Source organism: Tasmannia lanceolata, unplaced genomic scaffold, assembly GCF_043159265.1.
Source record: "Tasmannia lanceolata isolate RefF3 unplaced genomic scaffold, GAP_Taslan_0.1 ptg000011l, whole genome shotgun sequence".
Lineage (NCBI taxonomy): Eukaryota > Viridiplantae > Streptophyta > Magnoliopsida > Canellales > Winteraceae > Tasmannia > Tasmannia lanceolata.
In genome coordinates this window covers 22300148-22328023 of record NW_027518688.1, presented here as the reverse complement: position 1 = coordinate 22328023, position 27876 = coordinate 22300148, and the positions used below count along the sequence as shown (strand labels likewise).

The 27876-nt window shown below is 40.2% G+C and overlaps 2 protein-coding genes across 5 annotated transcripts; both read left to right on the top strand.

Moving 5' to 3' along the window:
• Positions 1-519: 519 nt before the first annotated feature.
• Positions 520-26909, top strand: LOC143886656 (1,4-alpha-glucan-branching enzyme 1, chloroplastic/amyloplastic-like). 4 transcript variants are annotated; one of them, XM_077390709.1, is made up of 15 exons: positions 521-725; positions 1821-1958; positions 2181-2391; positions 2499-2568; positions 9060-9329; positions 9464-10370; positions 11365-11481; positions 12160-12222; positions 14177-14284; positions 14912-15013; positions 15603-15670; positions 24759-24840; positions 25017-25049; positions 26231-26347; positions 26501-26909. In XM_077390709.1, the coding sequence occupies exons 1-15, from the start codon at positions 645-647 to the stop codon at positions 26732-26734; spliced, it is 2601 nt and encodes an 866-aa protein (XP_077246824.1). In that variant the 5' UTR covers positions 521-644; the 3' UTR covers positions 26735-26909. The 4 variants fall into 4 exon arrangements, with proteins under 4 accessions (XP_077246826.1, XP_077246824.1, XP_077246825.1 ...); XM_077390710.1 differs by having other exon boundaries at positions 522-725; positions 1842-1958; XM_077390712.1 differs by lacking the exon at positions 521-725 and adding an exon at positions 772-891 and having other exon boundaries at positions 1842-1958.
• On the top strand, positions 6102-8652 carry LOC143886269 (putative mitochondrial protein AtMg00820). Its single transcript, XM_077390205.1, has 3 exons — positions 6102-6185; positions 6325-6804; positions 6970-8652. Exons 2-3 carry the CDS (start codon positions 6655-6657, stop codon positions 7282-7284), a joined length of 465 nt encoding a protein of 154 aa, XP_077246320.1. The 5' UTR covers positions 6102-6185; positions 6325-6654; the 3' UTR covers positions 7285-8652.
• Positions 26910-27876: the final 967 nt, after the last annotated feature.

The window sequence follows — 27876 nt, the reverse complement described above, 5'->3', positions numbered from 1 at the left end:
GAGCAGCCACTTCGTGAATGAAGACAAAACCTGCTTGGAAAGTGGGTCTGTATGGCTGCTCTTACATGCAACAGACCATCCGGGAAATGCCTTCTGCCATGGACGCTAGCAAATCCCTAAAACATATTATCTGTTGATAATGACACTACTCACTTTGTTCAACACTTCTTAAAACCGCATTGGGCTCACCATATAAAAACTCGAGTAGCCCCATTACATTTTTATTAAAATACGTGCCAGCACATGTAGACAAAAACAAGGTGATATCAAAATATGGTAATGCGTGTATATTACTATATTAGTGCTTCTACAAACTTACAAAGTATGTAGGGAACGGTGCAGAATCCGTGACCGTCGATCTTCCCAGCTGTAATGGGCCCCACTGTCAGCATCAGGAACTGCAGCTTCGTCAATCCTCACTACACGTTTGGGTGGAACCCATCATCTTTTAAACATGCTTTGCTTGTTAGTTGTCTGTTTCAGTGGAAGAGACAAAGAGAAAAGAATCAGAGTGAGAGAGAGAGAGAGAGAGAGAGAGAGAGAGAGAGAGAGAGAGAGATGTTTTTAGGTGAGAATGAAGAGCCGTGAAAATAGAGGGGTTTGCTCAGTTTGGGAAACAAAAATCCTTGTGAAATAGGAAAAACATGTTCTCTCTTTCTCTTTCTCTTTCTAATCCAGCTACTCTTCTTGGCTCCTCTTCATTTCCTCCCACTAGTTGCAGAAAGGTTAATATTTTGTTTCTTTCCCTCTGATTTCAGTTGGATATGAAATGATTAAACATGTTTGGGTTTGAATTATTGTGTTTTCTGCTAGTGGGTCTTGATATTCTGCTAAAGTGGATTAATGGGTCTTTCTGTCTCAGCCTTTGAATTTTCTTAAATGAATCCCCATGTAATTTGATCGGATAGATTCTTTATGGGTATTTGATATGTTGTTGCTCTATGGCTGCAGCCCTTCTCTTCATCTTGAATTTAGTTGTATGGGTCTTGTCTTGCATTTGAATATGAAATGCTTTAGCATATTTGGGGCTTGAATTGTTCTGTAAAATTGGACTAATGGCTCTCTCTCTCCCTCCCTCTCTCTCCCCCCCCCCCCCCCCCCCCCCCTCTCTCTCTCTCTCTCTCTCTCTCTCTCTCTCTCTCTCTCTCTGCCTTTCAATTTTCGTAAATGAATCCCCATGTAATCTGATCGAATAGATTCTTTATGGGTATTTGATGTGTTGTTGTTCTGTGGCTGCATCTCTTCTCTTCATCTTGAATTTAGTTATATGGGTCTTGTCTTGCAGTTGGATATGAAATGCTTTAGCATGTTTGGGGCTTGAATTGTTTTGTTTTCTGCTGGTGGGTCTTGATATTCTGCTAAATTGGACTAATTACTCTCTCTCTCTCTCTCTCTCTCTCTCTCTCTCTCTCTCTCTCTCTCTCTCTGCTTTTGAATTTTCTTAAATGAATCTCCATGTAATCTGATCGAATAGATTCTTTTTGGGTATTTGATGTGTTGTTTCTCTGTGGCTGCAGCCCTTCTGTTCATTTTGAATTTAGTTATATAGGTCTTCTCGTAGCCTAATTTAGATTGAATATATGTGTGAATGCAAATTTTGGATACTAGACTGGGCACTCAATAGGTGAATTTAGTTATGTGGGTCTTCTCGTAGCCTAATTTAGATTGAATATATGTGTGAACGCAAATTTTGGATACTAGACTGTATATTTGCCTGCATCAAGCAGACAATTGCTCATATTGCATTGCAGTTCTTTATGGGTTATTTCAGAAAATGGATCTTTTAGGTTTAATTAATGAACTTATGAATTTGGGTGAAGTTCTATTGTTCTTTCCAACAGAGCCCAAGAGAGAACTGGTCCGCCAAATTGCAAACAATCTGGGCAGTCAATAGGTGTAGCAAATCGCTTGCACGGTATCCTTTCCTGTGTCCGCATAGACTATCATTATACAAAAAGGTATGCTTAATAATTCCACATTTGAGACAATTAAGTTGAAATTATTTTAAGAAGGAGTCTAGGGGCGCCCTTTGCCCCCTTTTTTGCAAGGGCGCCTATGAATCTAGCATTCCTCTTATTTTAATCATGAAAAATGATGAATGAAAACTGCTACCTGTATACTAGTTTTGAACTTTCTGTTTACACTTGTGTCTCTATTCTGATCTGCTAATTTGCCATCAGGCTGATCATGATTCCTCAATCTCAGCCATTTTAAAAGATGATAGCCCAGTAATGGCAACCATCGAGGAAGAAACAGAAAATATTGGCATCTTAGCCTTGGATCCATCCTTGGGACGATTCAAAGATCACCTTTTATATAGAACAAGGAAATATGTAGAGCAGAAAAAGCTGATTGAAAAATATGAAGGTGGTCTTGAGGAATTCGCACGAGGTCAGGTTTTAATCCGACATGTATATGATTTCATTTTATGATAGCATTTGAATATTTATGAAACCGTACTTCAACAAGATAAACATCTGACACTGTTCTTTTAATAGGCTATTTAAAGTTCGGATTTAATAGAGAAAAAGATGGCATTGTGTACCGTGAGTGGGCACCTGCGGCACAGTGAGTTTCTAACTGTAGATAACTGCATAAATTGCATTTCCAGTCCTTTGTATACGATATTCCTTATTGTTGTAGTCTTTTACTTGGTCTTCCATATGAGCTCATTTAGGATCAACCGATACAAAAGAAATGGTGTTACATGCAGAAACCAAACATACAACAATTATTAGATTTTTAAAAGAAATCTTCTACTGCTCTCATGTTAGTGTTACCCAACAGTCCACCACTGTATCATCTTATTATGATCTTTCTACCCATGATAAAGTTCACTGTCCCCATGTGCTTTGTAGTTCAAACAAAGTGATCCAAAACTAAGTTTGGATGCGAAATAATCGAGCTACCACCTTTAAGAGCATAAATTCCTTTTTTTTACATATGATCCTCCTCCTTTTCGAGAGACCTTACTGCCATTTTTATGGACGTGGGTCTACTGCCCCGCACGTTACACCAAACTCCTTTGAGATAAATACATAAGATAACCCTTATCTAAAATCCTAAAGAATCTCTACTTAATTCCTTTTTTTTAGCCACATGTCTCCTTGTTGATGATAATCATCCTCAAGTGTTCGAGTGGAGAAATTCTCTCCAACTTCACGCCTCATCATCACCCCTATGCCAAAACATGCCACCTCATCATGGCAAAAAAGACATATGGGCGTCCTCTAATTGGCATTTGTGGCCCCCTCCAATCGGGCCCACGCTTAGCCACGATCCACCCGGATCACAAAGACCGCAAGGTCAAGAGGTGCTCACATTTTGAGGCTTTGAATGATCTGGAAAAGCCAACTGTGGTCTTCCTCAAACTGAATTTTGATGGGACTTCACCTTGGCTATGAGCAGCTTGGTCAGCATTGATAGTGGAATGCTGAGACTTACCTTTATAAGTTCTATTGCAATTAAGGACTCAAATGAGGCAAATGTGTTAGAATAAGTATAGTTCATTAGGGTAATATCGTCATTGTACATCCTCCACTTATATAAATAGTTTAGTGAGGGGGAGTCATTCTCTCTAACTCAATTTTCTCCTCTTAATCTTTCTCTCAACATGGTATCAGAGCCCTAGGGTTTCTGGGATTACCTTTAGCCTCCATCTTCTCCATCCCACAACCCTAATCCTAACCCTAATCTCTCTCCTTAATCTCTCCCTCCCTAACCCTAACCCTAACCCAACACCCACGCCCCACCTCCGGCCTCCCGCTCCTCGTCCCCCCCCCCCCCCCCCCTCCTCTCCAGTACCCCTCCCCGCCCCTCGTATCCTCTCCTGCAATCCCCGCGCCCCCTCTCTCACCACCTTCCAGCCCCTCTCCCCCCCCCGCCCTCTCGTCCCCCTTCTCACAACCCCTTCCCGCCCCCTCCACCCCGGTGCCTTTCCCACTCGGATTACCTCAACCCTAACCCTATTTTTTTTCTTCATCCTTTAATTTATTTTTCTCATCTCTCCACCTTCAAGTGCTGATCTAGTTCTGTTTCTCTCTATTTTGTCTCTTCGTGGCCTCTTTCCGTCTTCACTATGGCCACTACTATCCCGTGTCCTTCTCTTATGAGGCAGCGCCATTAGTCCTTACCTTGAGTAGTTGGTTCTTTTCATCTCTTATCTTGTTCTTGCCATTGCTTGTGGGTTCTATTCTTCTTCTCGTTCTTATGGATCCCACTGTCAGTGTGGATCCCTCTTTCGGCATGACTACTGAAGTCCGTGCCACCCCATCACCTTCGGCGCCGTCTTCCTCATCTTCTCCTAGCTACGCACCTGTGGATGGATCTTACCCACAGTTGAATATTGCAAAGTTTGATGGAACCAACTACTTACCATGGAAAGTTGCCGTCAATACATACCTCCTGGGTCGGGGCAAAGTCAGTTTTCTTCGGCAGGACCCCCCCGTCTCTCAAGGACCCTTCCTATACTCGGTGGGAACAGGAATATGCCATGATTCATAGTCTACTATGGCAGAGCATGACTCCTGTCATTTCATCCACTATGATACTCCTCCTGACTGCCAAGGAGATCTGGGATCACACTGTTGTCACCTATTCTGGGGTTGAGAACCTCACCCGTATCTGTGCCACTTATTTTGAGTGGATGCGTCTGCGATGTAGTGACATGTCCCTTGAGACTCACTATGGGCAGTTTATCTCGTTATGTCAGCAGCTTGACATTTTTTTACCTTTCACTTCTGATGTGAATGTTCTCCGTCGATATCGAGAACAAATTCGAGTGGTGCACTATCTTGAAAGCGTGGGTCCTGAGTTTACGCATCTTCATCATCAGATTCTTGGCTCCGCCACTATTCCATCGTTATGTGAGGCCTACTCACGTGCGCAGCAGTGCCTTGGTTAGTCACCATCCGCATTCTCCTCCGATAGTTCGTTTCTCGTGGCTTCTGATGGCATTGGTGGTTCCAGGCCACCCAGAGGAGGTGGCTCCTTTTCCAAAGCTCGTGGTGGTGACCGTGGTGGTGGACGTGGCCGTCCTTATTGTACCCACTGTCATCGTGATGGCCACCAGATCGAGACATGCTATACGCTTCATCCAGAGCTTCGCCCACCTCGATCAACTCATCTTACCGCTACTGGCCCTTCTGACACCGTGACTTCTGCGCCTGGTTCTACTTCAGTTGATGAATCCTTCAGCTTTACGAGGGCAGATTATGAGGAGCTGCAACACTTTCGACAGAGTGCTTCCCAGCCCACTGCAGGGTTTACTCAGTCAGGTAGTTCACCCACGACCTTACTCTCTAGTTCTGGGTCTTAGATTATTGACTCGGGAGCCTCCAATCACACGACTGGTAACTCATCTCAGCTTTTCGCTCTTTTTCCTCTGGCTCTCAGACCATTACCCTCGTTGATGGGTCAACTTCCCCCATCACTGATATTGGTACAATATGTCCTTCGCCTACTATTTCATTATCATCTGTACTATGTGTCCCTAAATCTCCGTTTAGTTTACTTTCTGTCGGTCAATTAACGAAAAATCTTCAGTGTTCCATCTCATTTTATCCCTCTTATTGTTTGGTTTAGGATCTTTCGACTGGGAAGACGATTGGATCGGGTCGTGAGGTGGATGGACTTTATCGCCTTGACTGCAGCTCTTCTCCAACCATTTTGCATAGCTCTGTTGACGCCTATCAGTGGCACTGCCGTCTTGGTCACCCTTCTCTTCAGCGACTTCAGCAGACTTCCTTTGTTCATACTTCTGTCTCTTCGTTCCAGTGCGAGTCTTGTGAACTCGGGAAGCACCACCGGGTGTCATTTCCTTCCCTAATCATTAGTCGAGTTGATAGTCCTTTTCTTGTAGTTCATTCAGATGTATGGGGACCCTCTAGGGTCGCGTCAAATAATGACTTTAAGTATTTTATAGTTTTTATTGATGACTATCCGCGTCTGACATGAGTGTATTTGTTGAAAGACCGCTCTCAGGTCTTCATTGCTTTTCAGAATTTCTATGTTCAAATAAAGAATCAGTTTAATTGCAATATTAAATGTCTTTGTACTGATAATGCTCGGGAATTTTTCTCTTCCACTCATGGGTTTCAGGTTTATTTTTCATCTAATGGAATTCTTCACCAATACTCCTGTGCCTACACATCACAGCAGAATGGTGTCGCTGAAAGGAAACTAAGGTATTTACTTGAAGTTACTCGAACCATCATGTTTCAGATGCGAGTTCCAAAGTCATTTTGGGGAGAGGCAATCTTAACATCATGTTTTCTTGCGAATCGCCTCCCATCTTCTGTCTTTCGTTGATCCTCTCCATTTCAGGTCTTATACCTTCAGCAGGATTCGTTCCCTCTCACACCTCGGGTCTTTGGGTGTGTCTGCTTCGTCCATCATCTAGGTCCTGGTCGGGACAAACTTGATCCTAGGTCGGAACGATGTGTCTTTTTGGGTTACTCTAGAACTCAAAAAGGCTACCGTTGTTATAGTCCTCGACTACGTTGATGATTTGTGTCAGCTGATGTTACCTTCTTTTAATCTGAGGCATTCTTTAACCCTTCATCTGCTCCTATTACAAGTCCCTTGGAACCTGAGGCGCCATTATCTCTTCCTTCGATTCATGACTCGGTTCAGATACACTCACAGCCTCCTACTATGGATGTCCCGCCGCCATCGCCTTCAATACCAGTGGCTCCACCACCAGCTACCAAACACTATCGGCGACGTCTGCAGAAAGATGGACCTCCACCTCCTTCACTCGAACCATCGCCTTCATCAGTCGAGGTCCCTGACTTGCCTACTCAGGTCTCTTCTTTACCCTCCTCTGTCATTACTTCCGACTCTGCTATTGCATCTCGCACTCAATCTCATTCTACAACACATCATATCTCTCACTTTGTTTCTTATGATCGTCTGACTCTTCGTTTCCAAGCCTTTGTGTCGTCCTTATCTTCTGTTGCGTTACCACAGTCATTACAGGAGGCTCTCCAACATCCAGGCTGGCGCGCTGCTATAGATCTAGAAATGGGTGCACTCCGTTTGAACCAGACATGGGATCTTGTTCCTCTTCCTGCTGGTGCTCGACCGGTAGGCTGTCGTTGGGTGTTCTCAATCAAGTATTTACCTGATGGGACAGTTGAAAGGTTGAAGGCCCGTCTGGTTGCCAAGGGTTATACTCAAACCTTTAGGGTTGACTACCATGAGACATTCTCACCAGTTGCGAAGATTCCTTTAGTGCGAGTTATATTCTCCATGGCAGTTAATAATGGTTGGGCACTACACTAGTTAGACGTCAAGAATGCCTTCTTACATGGCGACCTCCATGAGGAAGTTTATATAGAGCAGCCTCCAGGGTATGCTGATCAGGGGGAGATGTCCTTCTCTGTTTGCCGTCTTAAGAAATCACTGTATGGCTTGAAATAATCTCCATGGGCATGGTTTGGTAGATTTAGTGAGGCTGTCATGCGCTTTGAGCTTAGACAATGTGCAGTAGACCATTAAGTGCTCAGTCATCAGTCTTCTGCAGGGTGCATTCTGTTGATTGTATATGTTGACGACATCATCATTACAGGTAGCAACTCAGGGGGAATACAGAGGTTGAAAACTTTCTTACAAAAAAGAGTTTGCTACAAAGGACTTGGGCCGTCTCAGATACTTTCTTGGGATAGAGGTGGCATATTCCTCTCATGGGATATCTCTATCACAAAGGAATATGTGTTGGATTTACTAGAAGAAACAGGAAACCTTGGAGTAAAACCTATATTTGCACCTATGGGTCCCAATGTAAAGCTAATTCCAGAGGAAGGGGATCTATTGGAAAAACCGGGCAAGTATAAAAGACTGGTAGGTAAGCTCATATATCTTACAGTCACTCGCCCGGATATATCTTATGTTGTAGGGGTGGTTAGTCAGTACATGAGCTCCCCACGTACCTTACACTGGAATGCAGTAATCCAGATTCTTAAATACCTAAAGGGTGCACCTAGAAAAAGGTCTATTATTCAAGAGACATGGTCATATGCGAATTGAAGGATTCTCTGATGCTGATTGGGCTGGTTCTTATGTAGATAGGAGATTAACTACCGGGTATTGCACCTTTGTAGGAGGTAACCTGGTATCGTGGAAGAGCAAAAAACAGGACGTCATTTTCAAGTCTAGTGCTGAGGCAGAATACAGAGCTATGGCACACACGAGTACAAAGATTATCTAGTTGAGATCACTTTTATCTGAGATCGGGGTCGTATCTACATCTCCTTCACAGTTGTATTGTGATAACAAGGCCGCTATCTACATTGCAACAAATCCGATCTTCAATGAACGCACCAAACACATCGAAGTCGATTGTCACTTCATTCGTCAGAGGATTCAGAAAGGAGAAATTTGTACTGTCTTTACTCGGTCTACAGATCAGTTGGCTGATATGTTCACAAAGCCATTAAGTAGAGCACAGTTGAGTGATATTTGTAACAAGTTAGGAATGTATAATTTATACATTCCAGCTTGAGGGGGAGTGTTAGAATAAGTATAGTTCATTAGGGTATTATCGTCATTGTACATCCTCCACTTATATAAATAGTTTAGTGAGAGGGAGTCATTCTCTCTAACTCACTTTTCTCTTCTCTTAATCTCTCTCAACAAAATGCATACGCTTTCTCGGAGGGACTCAAGTGTATCTTAGGTTTTTCCCTGACCTTTAATAGTGAAACATGACTCGCTTAATGTGATTTAATTCATGAAGTCCAGCTTTCTTCTCCATTTTAAAGTATACTTGGTAATTTCCACTCAAAAAAATACTTGGTAATTGTAAAAAGAACATTGATACGTATAGCATGAACATAAACCACTATATAATGCCAATGAACTTGGAGAAAAAGGCTAGCTGATCTTTTATCGTGATTTCATGTCTGTTTACATTCATAACACATGTATCCTAAGTGATGCTTAAGACATGAATAGTTGTTGTCTAATTAAATATAGTTAATTTATGAAACACTGGATATTTAAGACATCAGTAGTTGTTGTTATGTAGTTATGACAAGCTTCACATTCTGTTTTGTTAGGGAGGCAGAACTTATTGGAGACTTCAACGATTGGAATGGGTCGAACCACAGAATGGAAAAAAATCAGTTTGGTGTTTGGACAATCAAAATTCCCGACTGTGATGGAAATCCAGCCATTCCACACAATTCAAGAGTCAAGTTCCGCTTTAAGCATGGAAATGGAACATGGGTTGATCGAATTCCGGCATGGATCAAATATGCGACAGTGGATCCGACAAAATTCGCAGCGCCATATGATGGTTTATACTGGGACCCACCACCATCTGAAAGGTGACGATTCTTTTTTTCTTTTTGAGAAATGTTTTTATCTTAGTTTACAGTCATTTCGGTGCTTGATCTTTCCAGTCTAAAACAGCTTAGAAGAAAGAATTTGATTGAAAGTAGCTTCTAATTTCACCACGCAGGTATCAATTTAAGTATGCCCGCCCTCCAAAGTCTGATGCTCCACGCATATATGAGGCTCATGTAGGAATGAGTAGCTCAGAACCACACATAAACTCATATAGAGAATTCGCCGACAACATTCTACCGCGTATACGGTCAAATAACTATAACACAGTTCAGTTGATGGCTATCATGGAACATTCCTACTATGCATCTTTTGGCTATCATGTTACAAACTTTTTTGCTGTTAGTAGTAGATCGGGAACACCAGAGGACCTCAAATATCTGATCGACAAAGCTCACGGTTTAGGCTTGCGAGTTCTGATGGATATTGTTCACAGCCATGCAAGTAATAATATCACCGATGGTCTGAATGGATTTGATGTAGGCCAAAGCTCTCAGGAATCCTACTTTCATAATGGAGATCGAGGCTACCATAAGCTATGGGATAGCCGGTTATTTAACTATGCCAACTGGGAAGTCCTTCGTTTTCTTCTATCAAACTTGAGATGGTGGTTGGAGGAGTACAACTTTGATGGTTTCCGATTTGATGGCGTAACTTCAATGTTGTATCACCATCATGGGATCGACTCAGTATTTACCGGAAACTATAGCGAGTATTTCAGCGTGGAGACTGATGTGGACGCTGTTGTTTATCTGATGTTGGCCAATTGTCTGATCCATAATCTCTTGCCTGATGCCACCGTTATTGCTGAGGATGTGTCTGGCATGCCTGCCCTAGGTCGGCTCGTCTCTGAAGGTGGTATAGGTTTTGATTTCCGCTTAGCCATGTCCATCCCCGACAAGTGGATTGATTACTTGAAAAACAAGAAAGACGACGAGTGGTCTATGCATGACATTGTATCGAGCTTGACAAACAGGAGATACACTGAAAAGTGTGTATCATATGCCGAGAGTCACGATCAGGTACTTGGATGCTATGTCATAAATATCTCAGATATTTTGAAAATATTGATAAAACGACAAAATCCCAAAATAATCCTGAGATTTTAAAAATATAGCGATATTTTTATTTTTATCATAAAATATCAAGATAATATCACGATATTATCCCAATTTTTTTATCTGCTACGAATATAAAACACTCTTTACTCTGCGAGACTCTGATCTCAAAATCCAAGAATCCACAAGTGGTAACGAGCAGCGAGTGATAGCGAGCCGAGTGTTCTAATCGAACTTCACCATATCTATTGCAGACCCCCACGCGAAGAAAGAGGTCACCCCCCACCCCCACCCCCCCACCACCCCCTTTCTATTCTTAAGATCAATGGGGCTCAGTGAGTAGCCCATTTATTCCTTCTCCCACCCTGGGCGTAGCACTCATATTTTTATGATGTTTTTTATTTTATATTTTTTCTTAAATTTTATATATCTATGTGTTTTTAAATAATTTAATTTTTATCATTTTCCCTATATAAACCCAAAAAAATAAAAATAAATAATATATCCCAAGAACGTTATTTGTGACAATAGCTTTGATGTATTTCTTCCATGGTGAAAAGTCCCTTTCTGGTATATTTACTAATATCGTGAAAAAGGAGACAGATGGTGATTTCAATTTTGTTGATATATTAGTGAGGTAAGTGGTTATAGATTAGAAGAAACATTGCTTTGTGGAAGCAACCACACTCTTGTCATTATTAGTGGTGGAAAATTAATGCACTTCCCTGTAGACTAACAGGAAATAATTCTCAATAACGGATGATGTCTCTATCTTACATGTGTATCTAGTTGATCTTCATGCCCTTCAAATGACAAGTCTGCTTACCACAAGTTAGTTAGTGTTTTTTTTTTGTGGGAGCTGAGAGTTATTTGTTTGTTTACAAGTTGAATTTTAAGAAATTTGATTTCAACTCCTCAGCTGATTCTATGAAAATATGGCCTTCCTTTCCTTGCACAGGCTATTGTGGGAGACAAGACCATTGCATTTTTACTTATGGATAAGGAAATGTATTCTGGCATGTCTTGTTTGATGCCGCCTTCTCCTGTTATTGACCGAGGGATTGCACTTCACAAGGTTTGCACTTTTGGTTTTTTCTAGCCATTTGTGATGATTCATGTTTCCGATTCTCGTGTTTATTTAGTTTCTGAGACCTTGTTTCAGTGTTTGGTTGATTTGAAAATACTTTCTGAATAGAGGTCTTTTTTACCCGTTGTGCATGCCTGCATGGTGATCCAGGTTGTACATCCTGTGACCCCACCTTCTAGCGATTGCGACCAAAAATCATGCAACTTAGGCCGTGTTTGTTTAAGATTATGCCAATCGATTGCGAGTCCGAAACCAATTATTGGACTCAAAATTAAACGATTCGTTTAATTTTGAGTCCAATAATTTGTTTCGGACTTGCAATAGGTTGGCATAATCTTAAATAAAGAGGGCCTTAGTCTTGGACAATCCTAATTGTTAGACTAATGGGCTTTTATCCATTGAATGAGGACTGCTGCCCATTTTTGTTTTAACAGCCCTTTTGCCAGCCACTAATCAGATGGTTATGGTCATCAAGTTGGTGCTATTTTAAGGCAGGCAAATCCATGGTGGGGGCCACTAGATGGACAATCCTGGACACTATGGGCTCATTGAATGCATGGTGAAGATGGCAAGGCAAATAGGAAATATGCTGCTCTCTGATAGATACCTTAAACATCATATGTGGGTTTCATTGTTTGTTCCCATGGTTATGCTTTTTTGTGGCAGATGATTCACTTCATAACAATGGCATTAGGGGGAGAGGGCTACCTTAATTTCATGGGAAATGAGGTACCTTTTTCTATATTTGAATTTACTTTTCTCCATAATTATGAGTGACAGAACTTGAACTTTACATTAATTTTCCTGCATTAAGGTGACTGGTCCTTGATTCTGTTTCTTTATTCCGTAGAGAAACTTAATGCATTCCTCGGAACAAAGTGTGACTTCTCCGACATATTATGTATTAACCAATCCATGGTTTTATGTCATTTAGACTCGGGGTGAAATTTTGAGAAACAACCTGAATGTTTCAACGAATAATATGGGAGGAATTATACATCCTTTAATGGACACTCTGTCAACAATACCTGCAAGGATGCAACCAAGCATAAAAGATTGACTCGAGAGTTTATTAAGATATAATAATTGAACTGTTTCAAATGATGAACACACAATTGGGCGAGAATAAGAACCGGCAACAAAGAAATGCTTACTAGTGGAACTTAAATAAACATGAACTTTTATTGAAGATAAACATAAAGACATAAGATGAACAACATGGAAGCTAGGGAAGGCCAAAAGGACGAGGACTGGCAATGGCACAAACTACTTTTGCCCTACTCACTTGTGAGCAGTGTTGCATGGATTCGGATTCGCGTGTTGGGATCCGATACAGATTCGAGGTGTCTGATTCGACAAACACCCGAAAGTGGGATTCGGATTCGGTAATTTTTAAATAAAATAAAATTTAAAATTTAAATGTGTGTGTGTGTGTGTATTCATGAAAATTTTGAGGGTAGAGGGTTGAGGCGAGTTTTGTATTAATAGAGTTAAAGGAGGAAGGGGCCAATGTTTGAGTGTCGTGGCGCTAGGGTTTTTATTAAAAGAGTATGGGCTGTGCTTTCATATAAAAAAAAGTTAAGAAGAAAATACGTTTAAAAGGAAAATATACAGGATTCGCATTTAAAAAAAAAAAAAACAATGATGAACCGGATTCGCCCGAAAAAAACAGGATTCATATGGGACACGGCTACGACAAGAATCCAAGTGTGTCCCACGTGAATCCATGTCCGATTCGGATGCGGAGAAGTGTCGACACGGATTCGGCATAGGAGAGCAAAGAATCCATGCAACATAGCTTGTGAGAGATACCATTGTTATTGACCGTTGGTCTTTTACAGATTAAACATGTGACTAAAGTGGAATTATGTTTTGTTAATTGATTTTTTCTTGTATTCGTGTTTTCCTTTCCTTTTCTCAGTTGAATTTGAAAAGGAGTCCTTATTTTTGGGAAGAGAAATGATATTATCGTGTTTCTGAGTTTAAAAAAAAAAACTATCATGGTTTGTGGTGGGTTTGATTGACATGAGTCCTGAATGGCCAAAATGCCCCTGAAATTTCATTTTCAGGACATGAGTCAAAGTCACCTCTGAACTGTAATGGTTTTCATGGAACTGCAACAACAGTAACTATTTTGGAAAGACACCATCATTTAATCTTTTTTTCCCTTTTTTCAGAGAAATCGTTTAAAATATCTTAACAGGAAGATGGTGGATATGGAAAACAATCAACTTATTTATCATGGGATATTTCTCTACATTTCAGCTTACTGTTGAAAAACTTCTCAAGTCAATAGTTGACGTAGCTGAGTCAATTAGGTTTTTACCCTATAAGTGACAATCAATACTCTGACTCGCCTGAGTAAATAAAACATCTCTGTCAATCATTTACTTCCTTGAGGGGACTCATATTACCTTGGACGAGTTCTTAAATACTGTTTCACCTTCCTTCATTACCAATAAATCTCGGATAGATATTTTGCCAGTCAATTTTTCATTTAAGAAAAATCTTGTTTTGCTACAGAAAAATCTTGTTTTGCCACTCATATTACCTTGGGAACTGCAACTACAGAAATCTTGTTTTGCTTCGTTGGAGTCCTATTTGTTAGTTTCATGTTTATGGATACTTCTTTTCATTATAATGGACCGGCTTTAATTACTGCTTGGATGCATGTTTTTTGTAGTTTGGTCATCCAGATTGGATCGACTTTCCAAGACAAGGCAATGGTTGGAGTTACGAAAAGTGCAGACGTCAATGGAATCTTGTGGATACAGATCACTTAAGATACAAGGTTCTTAAAGTCTCTTCCTTGTGGCATGCTTTGAGTCAAGGTTTAAAATTTCGGTTTCAGTTTCAGACATAGCCTAAACCGAAATTTCAGTAAAAAAAAAAATAAATTCAAACTTGTGCCGAGCTGAAATTTCGCCTTTGGGAAAAAAAGTCAATTTCAGCAGAAATTTCCGAAATTTCCACTGGCTGAAATTTCAGTTTCAACTTTCAGGTAGTTTCGGTTATGGCCGGATTTCGGTCGATATTTAAAACCATGCTTTGAGTTACATTCTTTGGTTTAGCAAACGGTTATTTCTTTGACCTCATTTCTGCATTTGATGCATGCAACGTAATTACACTATTTTGTTCACGAAACCAGAAAAAAGCTTTCTCTTAAGTTTTTTCGTTCTCCCTTTTTCCTTTCAAAAAATTCAGGCTAGTCCTCAACATGTAAAGCGTTCATGCGAGTTCATTGCATCATGAAAATGTACTTGATCCATCTTTTATATTAACTTTCCCCAACCTATCAATGTGCATAACTATGATATATGTTCTTTAATTATGACTGCAGACTTAACTTTTTCTTATGAATTCTAATATAAAAGTTCTAACATGACTATTTTCTTCTTTCTGCTTGGAACAAATCCAGTTTATGAATGCTTTTGATGCTGCTATGAATGCGCTTGATGATAAATTTTTGTTCCTTGCATCAAAAAAACTGATAGTGAGCAGCGCAAGTGAAAAAGACAAGGTACATCTATAGAATTCTGCTAATTTTATTGTTTTACTGTTATTTTTTCGTGCATGTGCATAGTGTTTCAATGTGTCTTCATATTTTCATCTGTTGAAGGGTTTTGGTAACCCTCACATCCAATGGTTGAGGCCATTATCCGTACTTCAGTCCCCATGGAAGTCGATGCATACTGGCTGAAATCGGCACATGAATTAGCTAGGATATGATCCCCTAACTCCTTTTGTAACAAGAACATTAATTAGCTAACCAAAGCCTTTTTTGTCTTATTAAAGTTTGAATTTTTATTGTGTTCCCCTAAAAAGATTGAACTCTTAATGGAATCTAATTTTTCCCTAAAATGCAAGAGTTAATAAAAAAACTAAAATTGTATTACATTTATGACATATGGAATGCATTTTGTTTTCAGATGAAAATGTAAATTTATTGTGTTGTATCAGAATAAGCAAGGACACAAGTTTGCTCACTCTACAACTTATGTCTTGTGGGCTAAGCTTCAAGAGAAGCCTTATTCGCAATACTTGAACACCCTTTCAATTTCACATTCGTGATTTTCTTTTAACCATCAATCGATTGTTTCTTTTTTCAGGTTATTGTGTTTGAACGTGGAGATTTGGTTTTTGTTTTCAATTTCCATCCCGAAAATACATATGAAGGGTAAGTATATCCTTTTAACAGTCAGTTCTCTTCAAATATAAGTGCACACAAATGCGAAATTATATGATGTGTCAACAAAGGTGCCCCCCTTGATATTTGATCCAACGATAGCTGACTTTGATCAAATATCAAGTGGGGTGCCCTGATTACATGCAGCTACGCCCGACCACCATATTTATAATATGGGAAATGATATCAGCACAACCGTGTTTTTACAGTTCCACAAACTCAGCTTGTCTTTTCTTTTTTAATTGGCTTGTAAGAGCTTTTTGGGAATTGTAATAACCTTTGACAGCTCTTTAAATGATAGAAGACCAGATGAATCAGTGCAATTATAAAAACATGGTTATATGAGTAAACAGTTCTTGCGCTCGAGTGCAGAAAATAGGGGTGTAAACGAGCCGAGCCGAGCCGAGCTTGGCCAGGCTCGGCTCGGCTCGTTAAGCTCAAATACTAGGCTCGGGCTCGGCTCGGGCTCGAACCAGGCTCAGGCTCGGCTCGGGCAGGCTCGGCCAGGCTCGCGAGCCGCTAACGAGCTTGGGTTTATCGAGTTTCGCATATGGCAAATGGTGGTAGCAAAGGTAAAGGTTCGTAGCAAAAGTCAAAAAAAAAAGTAATCATTAGTTTGAAATGTAAAATAGCTGATTTATATAGTTTGAAATGAAAAATTACGAAGAACAGGTACTATTTTATGACAATTAATAAATAAATACCAAAAAATGATAAAAATTATGACAATTACGAAAAAAAATTAATTTTGAACCGTTTGATTTGCGGTGATGTTGATAGAACATACCTACCCTCACCTACCATCAGTACGTTATTTTTGCTTTTGCATATTATGTTGACTTTACGAGCTTTAACGAGCCGAGCCTGGCCTAACTCGGGCTCGGCTCGTTAAGCTTAACGAGCCGGCTCGGCTCGGCTCGTTAAGGATTCGAGCCGAGCTCGAGCGAGCCTCCGAGCCCGAGCCAAAATTGACACCCCTAGCAGAAAACAAGCATGGGCCCACATTTTTGGGTGATCCTGAGCATTTATTTGAAAGGCCCCATCATGGATGGGGTGTGTACTAAAACTCGGCTCCATTGGATCATCTTAGGGAGTCCATTTGTGAGTGAGAAAATGGACAGATATTGTTTGTCCACAAATCTCCCCATTTTTTCACCCCACAAATGGAAGGCTTAGGTTGATCCAATGGAGCTGATTTCTGGTACACACCACATACATGATAGGGCCTTTCAAATGAATGCTCAGGATCACCCAAAAAATGTGGGCCCATCATGTTTCCTGCACTCGAGCGCAGGAAGTGTTTCCTCTCTCTCTCTCTCTCTCTCTCTCTCTCTCTCTCTCTCTCTCTATATATATATATATATATATATATATATATATGAGAAAACGGTTCCTACACATATGTGTAGAGAGTTCTCTACACACTAGCTTAAAATACAGTGGGGGCCCACATTGTTTGGGTGATCCAAGCCATCCATTTTAAAGGCCCTCACATAGATAGGGTTTCGACAAAAAATCAGATCCATAGGATCATCCCAACCCTATGATTTGTGGAGGTAAAATGGATGTCTTTAAACCTTCACAAATTAGTCCATTTTTTGCCTCCACAGTTTGAATGGTTAGGATGATCCTATGGATCTGATTTTTTGTGGACACCCTATCTATGTGAGGGCCTTAAAAATGAATGGTTTGGATCACCCAAATAATGTGGCCCCCACTGTATTTTAAGCTAGTGTGTAGATAACTTATCTACACATATGTGTAGGAACCGTTTTCTCTCTCTCTCTCTCTCTCTCTCTCTCTCTCTCTCTCTCTATATATATATATATATATATATATATATATATATATATATATATATATATAGGGAATGGTGTGCGTACTTGGTCGAGTAGATAAGCTTATCTACTCGGTCGGGTTAAAAACGTTGGGGGCCCACATTTTTGGGGTGATCCAAACCATTCATTTGAAAGGCCCTTACCTAGATAGGGTGTCCACAAAAAATCAAGCCCATAGGATCATCCCAACCCATCCAACAGTGGAGGGAAAAATGGGCAGATTTGTGGACAAGCTGTGTTTGTCCATTTTTCCCCATCTTTCCCTCCACTGTTGCATGGGTTAGGATGATCCTATGGGGCTGATTTTTTGTGGACACCCTATCTAGGTAAGGGCCTTTCAAATGAATGGTTTGGATCACCCAAAAAATGTGGACCCTTTTAACCCGACCGAGTAGATAAGCTTATCTACTCGACCGAGTACGCACACCTTTCCCATATATATATATGTGTGTGTGTGTGTGTGTGTGTGTGTGTGTGTGTGAGTAAAGTGTTTCTGAGCTCAAGCTCAGATATCTTATCTGAGCTCGAGCGTCAAAAACTCATATGGGCCCACATTTTTTGGTTGATCCAAAGCATTCATTTGAAAGGCCCTTTCATGGATAGGGTGCCTACAAAACATCAAGTCCTTAGGATCATCCTAACACATCCAAAAGTGGAGGGAAAAATGGACAGATACTGGTTATCCACAGATCTACCCATTTTTTCCCTCCACAAATGGAAGGGTTAGGATGATCCTATGGACCTGATTTTTTGTAAGCACCCTATCCATGTAAGGGCCTTTCAAATGAATGCTCAAGATCACCCAAAAAGTGTGGGCCCATCATGTTTCCTGCACTCGAGCGCAGGAACTGTTTCCTCTCTCTCTCTCTCTCTCTCTATATATATATATATATATATATATATATATATATATATATGTGTGTGTGTGTGTGTGTGTGTGTGTGTGTGAGAGAGAGAGAGAGAGAGAGAGAGAGAAAGTGTTTCTAAGCTCGAGCCCAGATAGCTTATCTGAGCTCGAGCGTCAAAAACTCATATGGGCCCACTTTTTTGGGTTGATCCAAAGCATTCATTTGAAAGGCCCTTACATGGATAGGGTGCCTACAAAAAATTAGGTCCTTAGGATCATCCTAACCCATCCAAAAGTGGAGGGAAAAATGGACAGATACTGGTTATCTGCCCATTTTTTCCCTCCACAAATGGAAGGGTTAGGATGATCCTATGGACCTGATTTTTTGTAAGCACCCTATCCATGTAAGGGCCTTTCAAATGAATGCTTTGGATCATCCCAAAGATGTGGGCCCACATGAGTTTTTGAGCTCGAGCTCAAGATAAGCTTATCTGAGCTAGAGCTCAGACTCTCTCTCTCTCTCTCTCTCTCTCTCTCTCTCTCTCTCTCTCTCTCTCTCTCTCAAAAAAGGGTTTCTGCACTAGAGCGCAGATAGCAGGGGTGGGCCACATTGGGGGGGGATCTGAACCATTCATTTGATGGGCCCTTTCATGGATAGGGTGTCCACCAAAAATCAGCTCCATTGGATCAGCTTAGGGTGTCCATTTGTGGGGTGAAAAATGGGCAGATTAGTGGACAAACAGTATCTGTCCATTTTCACCCCCGCAAATGGACACCCTATGGTGATCCAATGAAGCTGATTTTTTGTACACACCCCATCCATGATGGGGGCTTCCAAATGAATGCTTAGGATCACCCCTCCAATGTGGCCCCACCCCTGTTTCTTGCACTCGAACGCAGATAAGCTATCTACGCTCAAGCGCAGGAACCCTTCTCTCTCTCTCTCTCTCTCTCTCTCTCTCTCTCTCTCACACACACACACACACACACACACATATATATATAGGGAAATGATTTAAGCTCTCCAATGTTTTCATAAACATGTGCTTACTTGTTTGTCGTGTAGTATAAAGGACTATAAGAGTTTTTTGAGAACCGTAATATCCTCTGACATCCCTTTAAATACTACATGACAAACAAGTGGGGCGCATGTTTATCAAAACACCGGAGCGCAGAAATCATTTCCTGCGCTCGAGCGCATATATATATATATATATATATATATATATATATATATATATATATGTGTGTGTGTGTGTGTGTGTGTGTGTGTGTGTGAAAACGGTTCCTACACACATGTGTAGATAAGTTATCTACACACTAGCTTAAAATACAGTGGGGGCCCACATTGTTTGGGTGATCCAAACCATTCATTTTTAAGGCCCTCACATAGATAGGGTGTCCACAAAAAATCAGATCCATAGGATCATCCTAACCATTCGAACTGTGGAGGCAAAAGATGGACTAATTTGTGAAGGTTTAAAGACATCCATTTTACATCCACAAATCGTAGGGTTGGGATGATCCTATGGATCTGATTTTTTGTAGACACCCTATCTATGTGAGGGCCTTTAAAATGGATGGCTTGGATCACCCAAACAATGTGGGCCCCCACTGTATTTTAAGCTAGTGTGTAGAGTACTCTCTACACATATGTGTGGGAACCATTCTCTCTCTCTCTCTCTCTCTCTCTCTCTCTCTATATATATATATATATATATATATATATATATATATATAGAGAGAGAGAGAGAGAGAGAGAGAAGAAAATGATTGTGAGCTTGAAGCTTATATGAGCTTGAGGGCCCAAACACATGTGGGCCCACATTGTTAGGATGATCCAAAGCATTCATTTGAAAGGCCCTTACATAGATAGGGTGTGTACAAAAAACTAGCTCCATAGGATCATCCTAACCCATCCAAAAGTGGAAGGCAAAATGGACAGACACCGTTTGCCACAAATCTGCCCATTTTTGCCCTCCGCTTTTGGAGGGGTTAGGATGATCCAATGGAGCTGATTTTTGGTACACACCCTATCTATGATGGGGCCTTGCAAATGTATGGTTTGGATCGCCACAAAAAATGTGGGACCCATGTGTTTTGGCCCTCAAGCTCATATAAGCTATATGAACTTCAAGCTCACAATCATTTTCAGTCAGTAGGCACTAGCGTAGGAAGTATTGATAGTCCTTCCTATCATCCCTCCTTGGATCCTAGGAACAAGGATTTACAGTCCTTTAGGAGCCTTCCTTTGGATACCCTTTTGATAAATCAAATCACTGACCCGAACTAATAAAATGATTGTGAGCTTGAAGCTCATATAGCTTATATGAGCTTGAGTGCCCAAACACATGGGTCCCACATTTTTTGTGGCGATCCAAACCATACATTTGCAAGGCCCCAGCATAGATAGGGTGTGTACCAAAAATCAGCTCCATTGGATCATCCTAACCCCTCCAAAAGCGGAGGGCAAAAATGGGCAGATTTGTGGCAAACGATGTCTGTCCATTTTGCCCTCCACTTTTGGATGGGTTAGGATGATCCTATGGAGCTAGTTTTTTGTACACCCGCTATCTATGTAAGGGCCTTTCAAATGAATGCTTTGGATCATCCTAACAATGTGGGCCCACGTGTGTTTGGGCCCTCAAGCTCATATAAGTTATATGAGCTTCAAGCTCACAATCATTTTCCTCATATATATATATATATATATATATATATATATATATGAGCTCACCAAACTTATGGTGAGCTAGCTTGCCCAATCACATGGGTCCCACATTTTGGGGAGTGATCCAAACCATTCATTTGCAAGGCCTTATCATAGATAGGGGGTGTACCAAAAATCAGCTCCATAGGATCATCCTAACCCCTCCATTTGTGGAGGACAAAATGGGGCAGATTTGTGTCTGTCCATTTTTGTCCTCCACAAATGGAGGGGTTAGGATGATCCTATGGAGCTGATTTTTGGTACACCCCCCATCTATGTAAGGGACTTTCAAATGAATGGTTTGGATCATCCTAACAAAGTGGGCCCCCATGTGATTGGGCAAGCTAGCTCACCAACAGTTTCCTCATATATATATATATATATATATATATATATATATATATATAGAGAGAGAGAGAGAGAGAGAGAATGGTTCCTACACATATGTGTAGAGAGTACTCTACACACTAGCTTAAAATACAGTGGGGGGCCACATTGTTTGGGTGATCCAAGCCATCCATTTTAAAGGCCCTCACATAGATAGGGTGTCTACAAAAAATCAGATCCATAGGATCATCCCAACCCTACGATTTGTGGATGTAAAATGGATGTCTTTAAACGTTCACAAATTAGTCCATCTTTTGCCTCCACAATTCGAATGGTTAGGATGATCCTATGGATCTGATTTTTTGTGGACACCCTATCTATGTGAGGGCCTTAAAAATGAATGGTTTGGATCACACAAACAATGTGGGCCCCACTGTATTTTAAGCTAGTATGTAGATAACTTATCTACACATGTGTGTAGGAACCGTTTTCTCACACACACACACACACACACACACACACACACACACACACACACATATATATATATATATATATATATATATATATATATATATATATATGAGGAAACTGTTGAGCTCACCAAACTTATGGTGAGCTAGCTTGCCCAATCACATGGGGGCCCACTTTGTTAGGATGATCCAAAGCATTCATTTGAAAGTCCCTTACATAGATGGGGGGTGTACCAAAAATCAGCTCCATAGGATCATCCTAACCCCTCCATTTGAGAGAGAGAGAGAGAGAGAGAGAGAGGCAAGGGTTCCTGTTAATGTTAGCATCTAGCGTAGCTGCTAACGTTAGCATAAAACAAGCGTGGAGCCACATTGGTGGGGTGATCCTAAGCATTCATTTGAAAGGCCCCATCATGGATGGGGTGTGTACCAAAAATCAGCTTCATTGGATCATCATAGGATGTTCATTTGTGAGGGTGAAAATGAACAGATATTGTTTGTTTACTAATCTGCCCATTTTTTCACCCTACAAATGGACACCCTAAGATGATCCAATGGAGCTGATTTTTGGTGGACACCCTATCCATGAAAGGGCCTTCCAAATGAATGCTTTGGATCCCCTCAACAATGTTGGCCCGACCTTGTTTAAGCTAACGTTAGCAGCTAAGCTTATCTGTTAACGTTAGCAGGAACCCTTTCCTCTCTCTCTCTCTCTCTCTCTCTCTCTCTCTCTATATATATATATATATATATATATATATATATATATATATAGAGAGAGAGAGAGAGAGAGAGAGAGAAAACGGTTCCTACACATATGTGTAGAGAGTTCTCTACACACTAGCTTAAAATACAGTGGGGACCCACATTGTTTGGGTGATCCAAGCCATCCATTTTAAAGGCCCTCACATAGATAAGGTGTCTACAAAAAATCAGATCCATAGGATCATCCCAACCCTACGATTTGTGGAGGTAAAATGGATGTCTTTAAACCTTCACAAATTAGTCCATTTTTTGCCTCCACAGTTCGAATGGTTAGGATGATCCTATGGATCTGATTTTTTGTGGACACCCTATCTATGTGAGGGCCTTAAAAATGAATGGTTTGGATCACCCAAATAATGTGGTCCCCACTGTATTTTAAGCTAGTGTGTAGATAACTTATCTACACATGTGTAGGAACCGTTTTCTCATATATATATATATATATATATATATATATATATATATATATATATATATATATATATATATATATATATATATATATATTAGAGAACAGTTCCTGCGCTCGAGCGCAGATAAGCTTATCGGTGCTCGAGTGCAGGAAACATGGCGTGCCCACATTTTTTGGGTGATCCTAAGCATTCATTTGAAAGGCCCCATCATGGATGGGGTGTGTACCAAAAATCAGCTCCATTGGATCATCCTAACCCTTCCATTTGTGGGGTGAAAAAATGGGCAAATTTGTGGACGAACAGTATCTGTCCATTTTCCACCCCACAAATGGACACCCTAAGATGATCCAATTGAGCTGATTTTTGGCACAGGCCCCATTCATGATGGGGCCTTTCAAATGAATGCTTAGGATCACCCAAAAAATGTGGCCCCACCCTTGTTTCCTGCACTCGAGCGCAGAGCGCAGATAAGCTATCTGCGCTCGAGCGCAGGAACTTCTCTCTCTCTCTCTCTCTCTCTCTCTCTATATATATATATATATATATATATATATATATAAATGAGAGAACGGTTCCTACACATATGTGTAGAGGGTTCTCTACACACTAGCTTAAAATACAGTGGGGGCCCACATTGTTTGGGTGATCCAAGCCATCCATTTTAAAGGCCCTCACATAGATAGGGTGTCTACAAAAAATCAGATCCATAGGATCATCCCAACCCTGCGATCTGTGGAGGTAAAATGGATGTAATTTTTGCCTCCACAGTTCGAATGGTTAGGATGATCCTATGGATCTGATTTTTTGTGGACACCCTATCTATGTGAGGGCCTTAAAAATGAAAGGTTTGGATCACCCAAATAATGTGGCCCCACTGTATTTTAAGCTAGTGTGTAGATAACTTATCTACACATGTGTGTAGGAACCGTTTTCTCTCTCTCTCTCTCTCTCTCTCTCTCTCTCTCTCTCTCTCTCTCTCTCTCTCTCTCTATATATATATATATATATATATATATATATATATATATATGAGAGAAGTGTTTCTACGCTCGAGTGAAGAAACAGGGTGGGCCCACATTTTTGGGGGGATCCAAAGCATTCATTTGATGGGCCCTATAATAGATAGGGTGTCCACAAAAAATCAGCTCCTTGGATCATCGTAACCCTTCCATTTGTGGAGGGGAAAAAATGGGCAGAGTATTTGTCTATTTTTGCCTCCACAAATGGACACCCTAAGATGATCCAATGGATCTGATTTTAGGTACACACCCTATCTATGATAGGGCCCATCAAATGAATGCTATGGATCCCCCAAAAAATGTGGGCCCACCCCTGTTTTCTGCACTCGAGCACAGATAAGCTATTTGCGGTTGGGCGGATAAATAGTTTTTCATCTCTCTCTCTCTCTCTCTCTCTCTCTCTATATATATATATATATATATATATATATATATATAGAGAGAGAGAGAGAGAGAGAGAGATTTCCTTTTACCATTTCATCTCTCTCTCTCTCTCTCTCTCATCTCTCTCTCTCTCTCTCTCTCTCTCTCTCTCTCTCTATATATATATATATATATATATATATATATATATATATATATAGAGAGAGAGAGAGAGAGAGAGAGAGATTTCCTTTTACCATTAGACACGGGAAATAGATTTTCCATTTCAGTACTTGTTATCTGACTGTTATTCTCAACATCCAGGTATAAAGTTGGATGCGACTTGCCTGGGAAATACAGAGTTGCCTTAGATAGCGATGCTTGGGACTTTGGTGGACCAGGAAGAGTAAGGATCTATTTTCCAAGTCATAACACACTTAACAACTGTGACACAAGTGATGATGATATTCTATTCTAGGTTCTTGTAACTATAGTTACCAGGAAACTCGTCCACCGCCATGCCTACCCCCACCCGACTCCCAACAATTACCTAATTTCTTGCTTTTTGTTCCATATTTGCAGAGCGGGAGCATTTCAGATTCTTCCGAATTCCAAGTAAATATATAAATTTATACATATCTTTTTTAGACTATCCATTTTCTTGCCCATCCATTCATCGTGCGTGGCCAATTCGGTTCCTATTTATGTTATGATGACTTAAGGATTCAAACATCCTTTCAGTCCAGACTTCTGTCCCCACAGAAGTGGAAGTGCTTCATGTTTGCGTATTGAAGTCCAAGGAAATCTTATAAAAACCATGGACTTTATGGAAGTCTATGCAAACGATGAAAATTGAAGATAACTTCAGGATAAAGGACAAGGTTTATTCTAAACTTTTGGATCAAACATCTAGTGACATGCACTGTCTGGGACAACAAGGTTTCTTCTAAACATAGATATTTCACATATTTTGAAATTTGATGATTGTGCTATTTGAATTATTTCTTTTACTTTTTAGCTTACTCATCTGATTAGTAGAACGGGCATTATTATTGCCTGGATATGTAGAGTTTTTTTTGTCTTGTGGGTACATCCAAGGAATCAAACTTTGGATTTTGGTCCCATGAAAGTCGACACATTTTGGTGGAAGTTTAAAACCTCAAACTGAATGTATAAATATTATTTATAAAAAAATGGCACGATCATCTAGCCCTCTGCAAAGCAAGGGGTAAGTCTGCGTACATCTAGCCGTCCCAAGACCCCGCAATGGCGGGAGCCTTGTGCACTAGGCCTCCCTTTTTTATAAAAAATGGCATGATCATACTAATAAAAAAATAGTATGATCGTACTTACATGATGCTTTATTATCATGGGAATGCGATTTAGTGGGACTCGTATACCAATTACCAATCGTAATATGTCAAATGTGTTGAAGTATAAAAGATTAAATAACTCTTTCTCCAACGGCTTAAGCTTTTGGAGTAATTGGTTGTTTTACATGGTATCGAAGCGAAGGTCCCGAGTTCAACATTTCTTGATATTAAAAATCCACATGTAATGGCCAACCCCAAAAGAGGGGCCCACATGTGCCACGTGTAGGCCAACCCTAGAAAGAGGGGGCCACATGTGCCATGTGTAGGCGAACCATAAAAAGAGGGGCCACACGTGAGAGGGAGTGTAAAGTATAAAAGATAAATAACTCGTCCAACGAGCTCAAGTTTTTGGAGTAATTGGTTGTTTTACAAAATGCTAGCTGATTTAAAGTTAATTCTGATTACCATATTTCCAATGCGCAGGTTGGTCACAACGTGGACCATTTCACTAGCCCAGAAGGCATACCGGGGGTTCCAGAAACAAATTTCAACAATCGGCCCAACTCCTTCAAAATATTGTCACCACCTCGCACCTGTGTGGTATGATAGTTCTCACAATCTTACTATTTCAAGCTGGGTTTTCTGGTTCAGTGTGTTACAAACTGTTCAATGATGTGTAGTTTTTCTTTCTTCCTTCAAAATAATTGGTACACTATGAGGATGAATGAGATGACCTCCTTTCTGAAACATCAGGTGTATTATCGGGTTGAAGAAGATTTCGAAGAGGGACTTGACGTCAGTGAGACGGCAACAGATGTGGTAGCTGAGGTGGAGAATCTTGAATCAACTTTTGATGAAGAACCAGAAATTATTGAGATGTTATCAGATGAGCAAACAGATGTGGTAGCTGAGGAGGAGAATCTTGAATCAACTATTGATGAAGAACCAGAAATTATTGAGATGTTATCAGATGAGCAAGAGCTGTGATTGCTCCCATAGAAAGCAAGAAGTGAGCTCACTACTAAATAGTCTGTTCTGGTTTCAACAGGTAGTACTTACAACATTTTTCAATGTAACGTTTGCTATTATTGTATATAGTACGCGGGTTCTATATATAATAGTGAAAATCTGCATTAATCCTAAGTTTTTATATTTCGGCGAAGTGGGTCAATGGAAATGAAAATGGTTTTACTCCTACCTTAGTTTTTTCTTAAAATAAAGCAATGAGAATCTGATTAGAATGCTTGTGTGATGCCTCTAGGGGGGATTTTGAAATCTTAATATTAATCTTGGGAATGTGTTTACCTCTTAGCAGGGCAAGTTTACTCTTTTCGGCGTTCTGAAACATCACTAACCTTCAGAAAATGGATAAAAATATATGCAGGACTTGCAATGGATGGCAAAATCGTTACATAAATGCCTGGTTAAAAAAGGTGGCGCATGAAGTTGAAATGTTTTAATTTGAACCACATATTAGTAGAGGAACTTTAAATTTTTGTAGAACAAGTCATAAATCATATGGTCATGACAGAAGTTAAAAATTGGTAGCTGTCTAATCTAATTTCACTACAGAGTCATTGCAGGGTGGCAATCTTACTGCATAGGTTACAATTCAGCTCTATTTATGATGTATACTCATTAGAAATAGAAGTTCTTTTTATATAAAATAACCAATGAAATTGTTGAAAAAGCTACTCATATTTTAGACTGGGAAAATGATTTTGAAATTGTTGGAAAAGCTTCTCATATTTTAGACTAGGGAAATGATTTCATATTCCTTTGGCACTCAAGTCCTCATTTTGAACTCAACTAATTAGCTATTAAACGTTGTTACAATTCCCAAATTTATAATGTGAGGAGTACCCATATCAAAACAAGGGAGCACGGCTATCACTTTCCTTTTAAAAAAACCCCACCCTTCGACCCCACAACTGGGTCCTCGTAGTCTTGCATTGTATTGTAAGTATCTTTTGAATGCAACAAATGTTTCTATCAAGGCCCTTTTCTGGATTACAGGAAAAACAATTCTTGTGGAATTTTTTTTTTTTCTTGGCCCTGTTTGGATTGCAAGAAAAACATGTTTGATGATTTTTTTTTTCTTTCCATGTTTTAGAGGGGAATGAAATTTT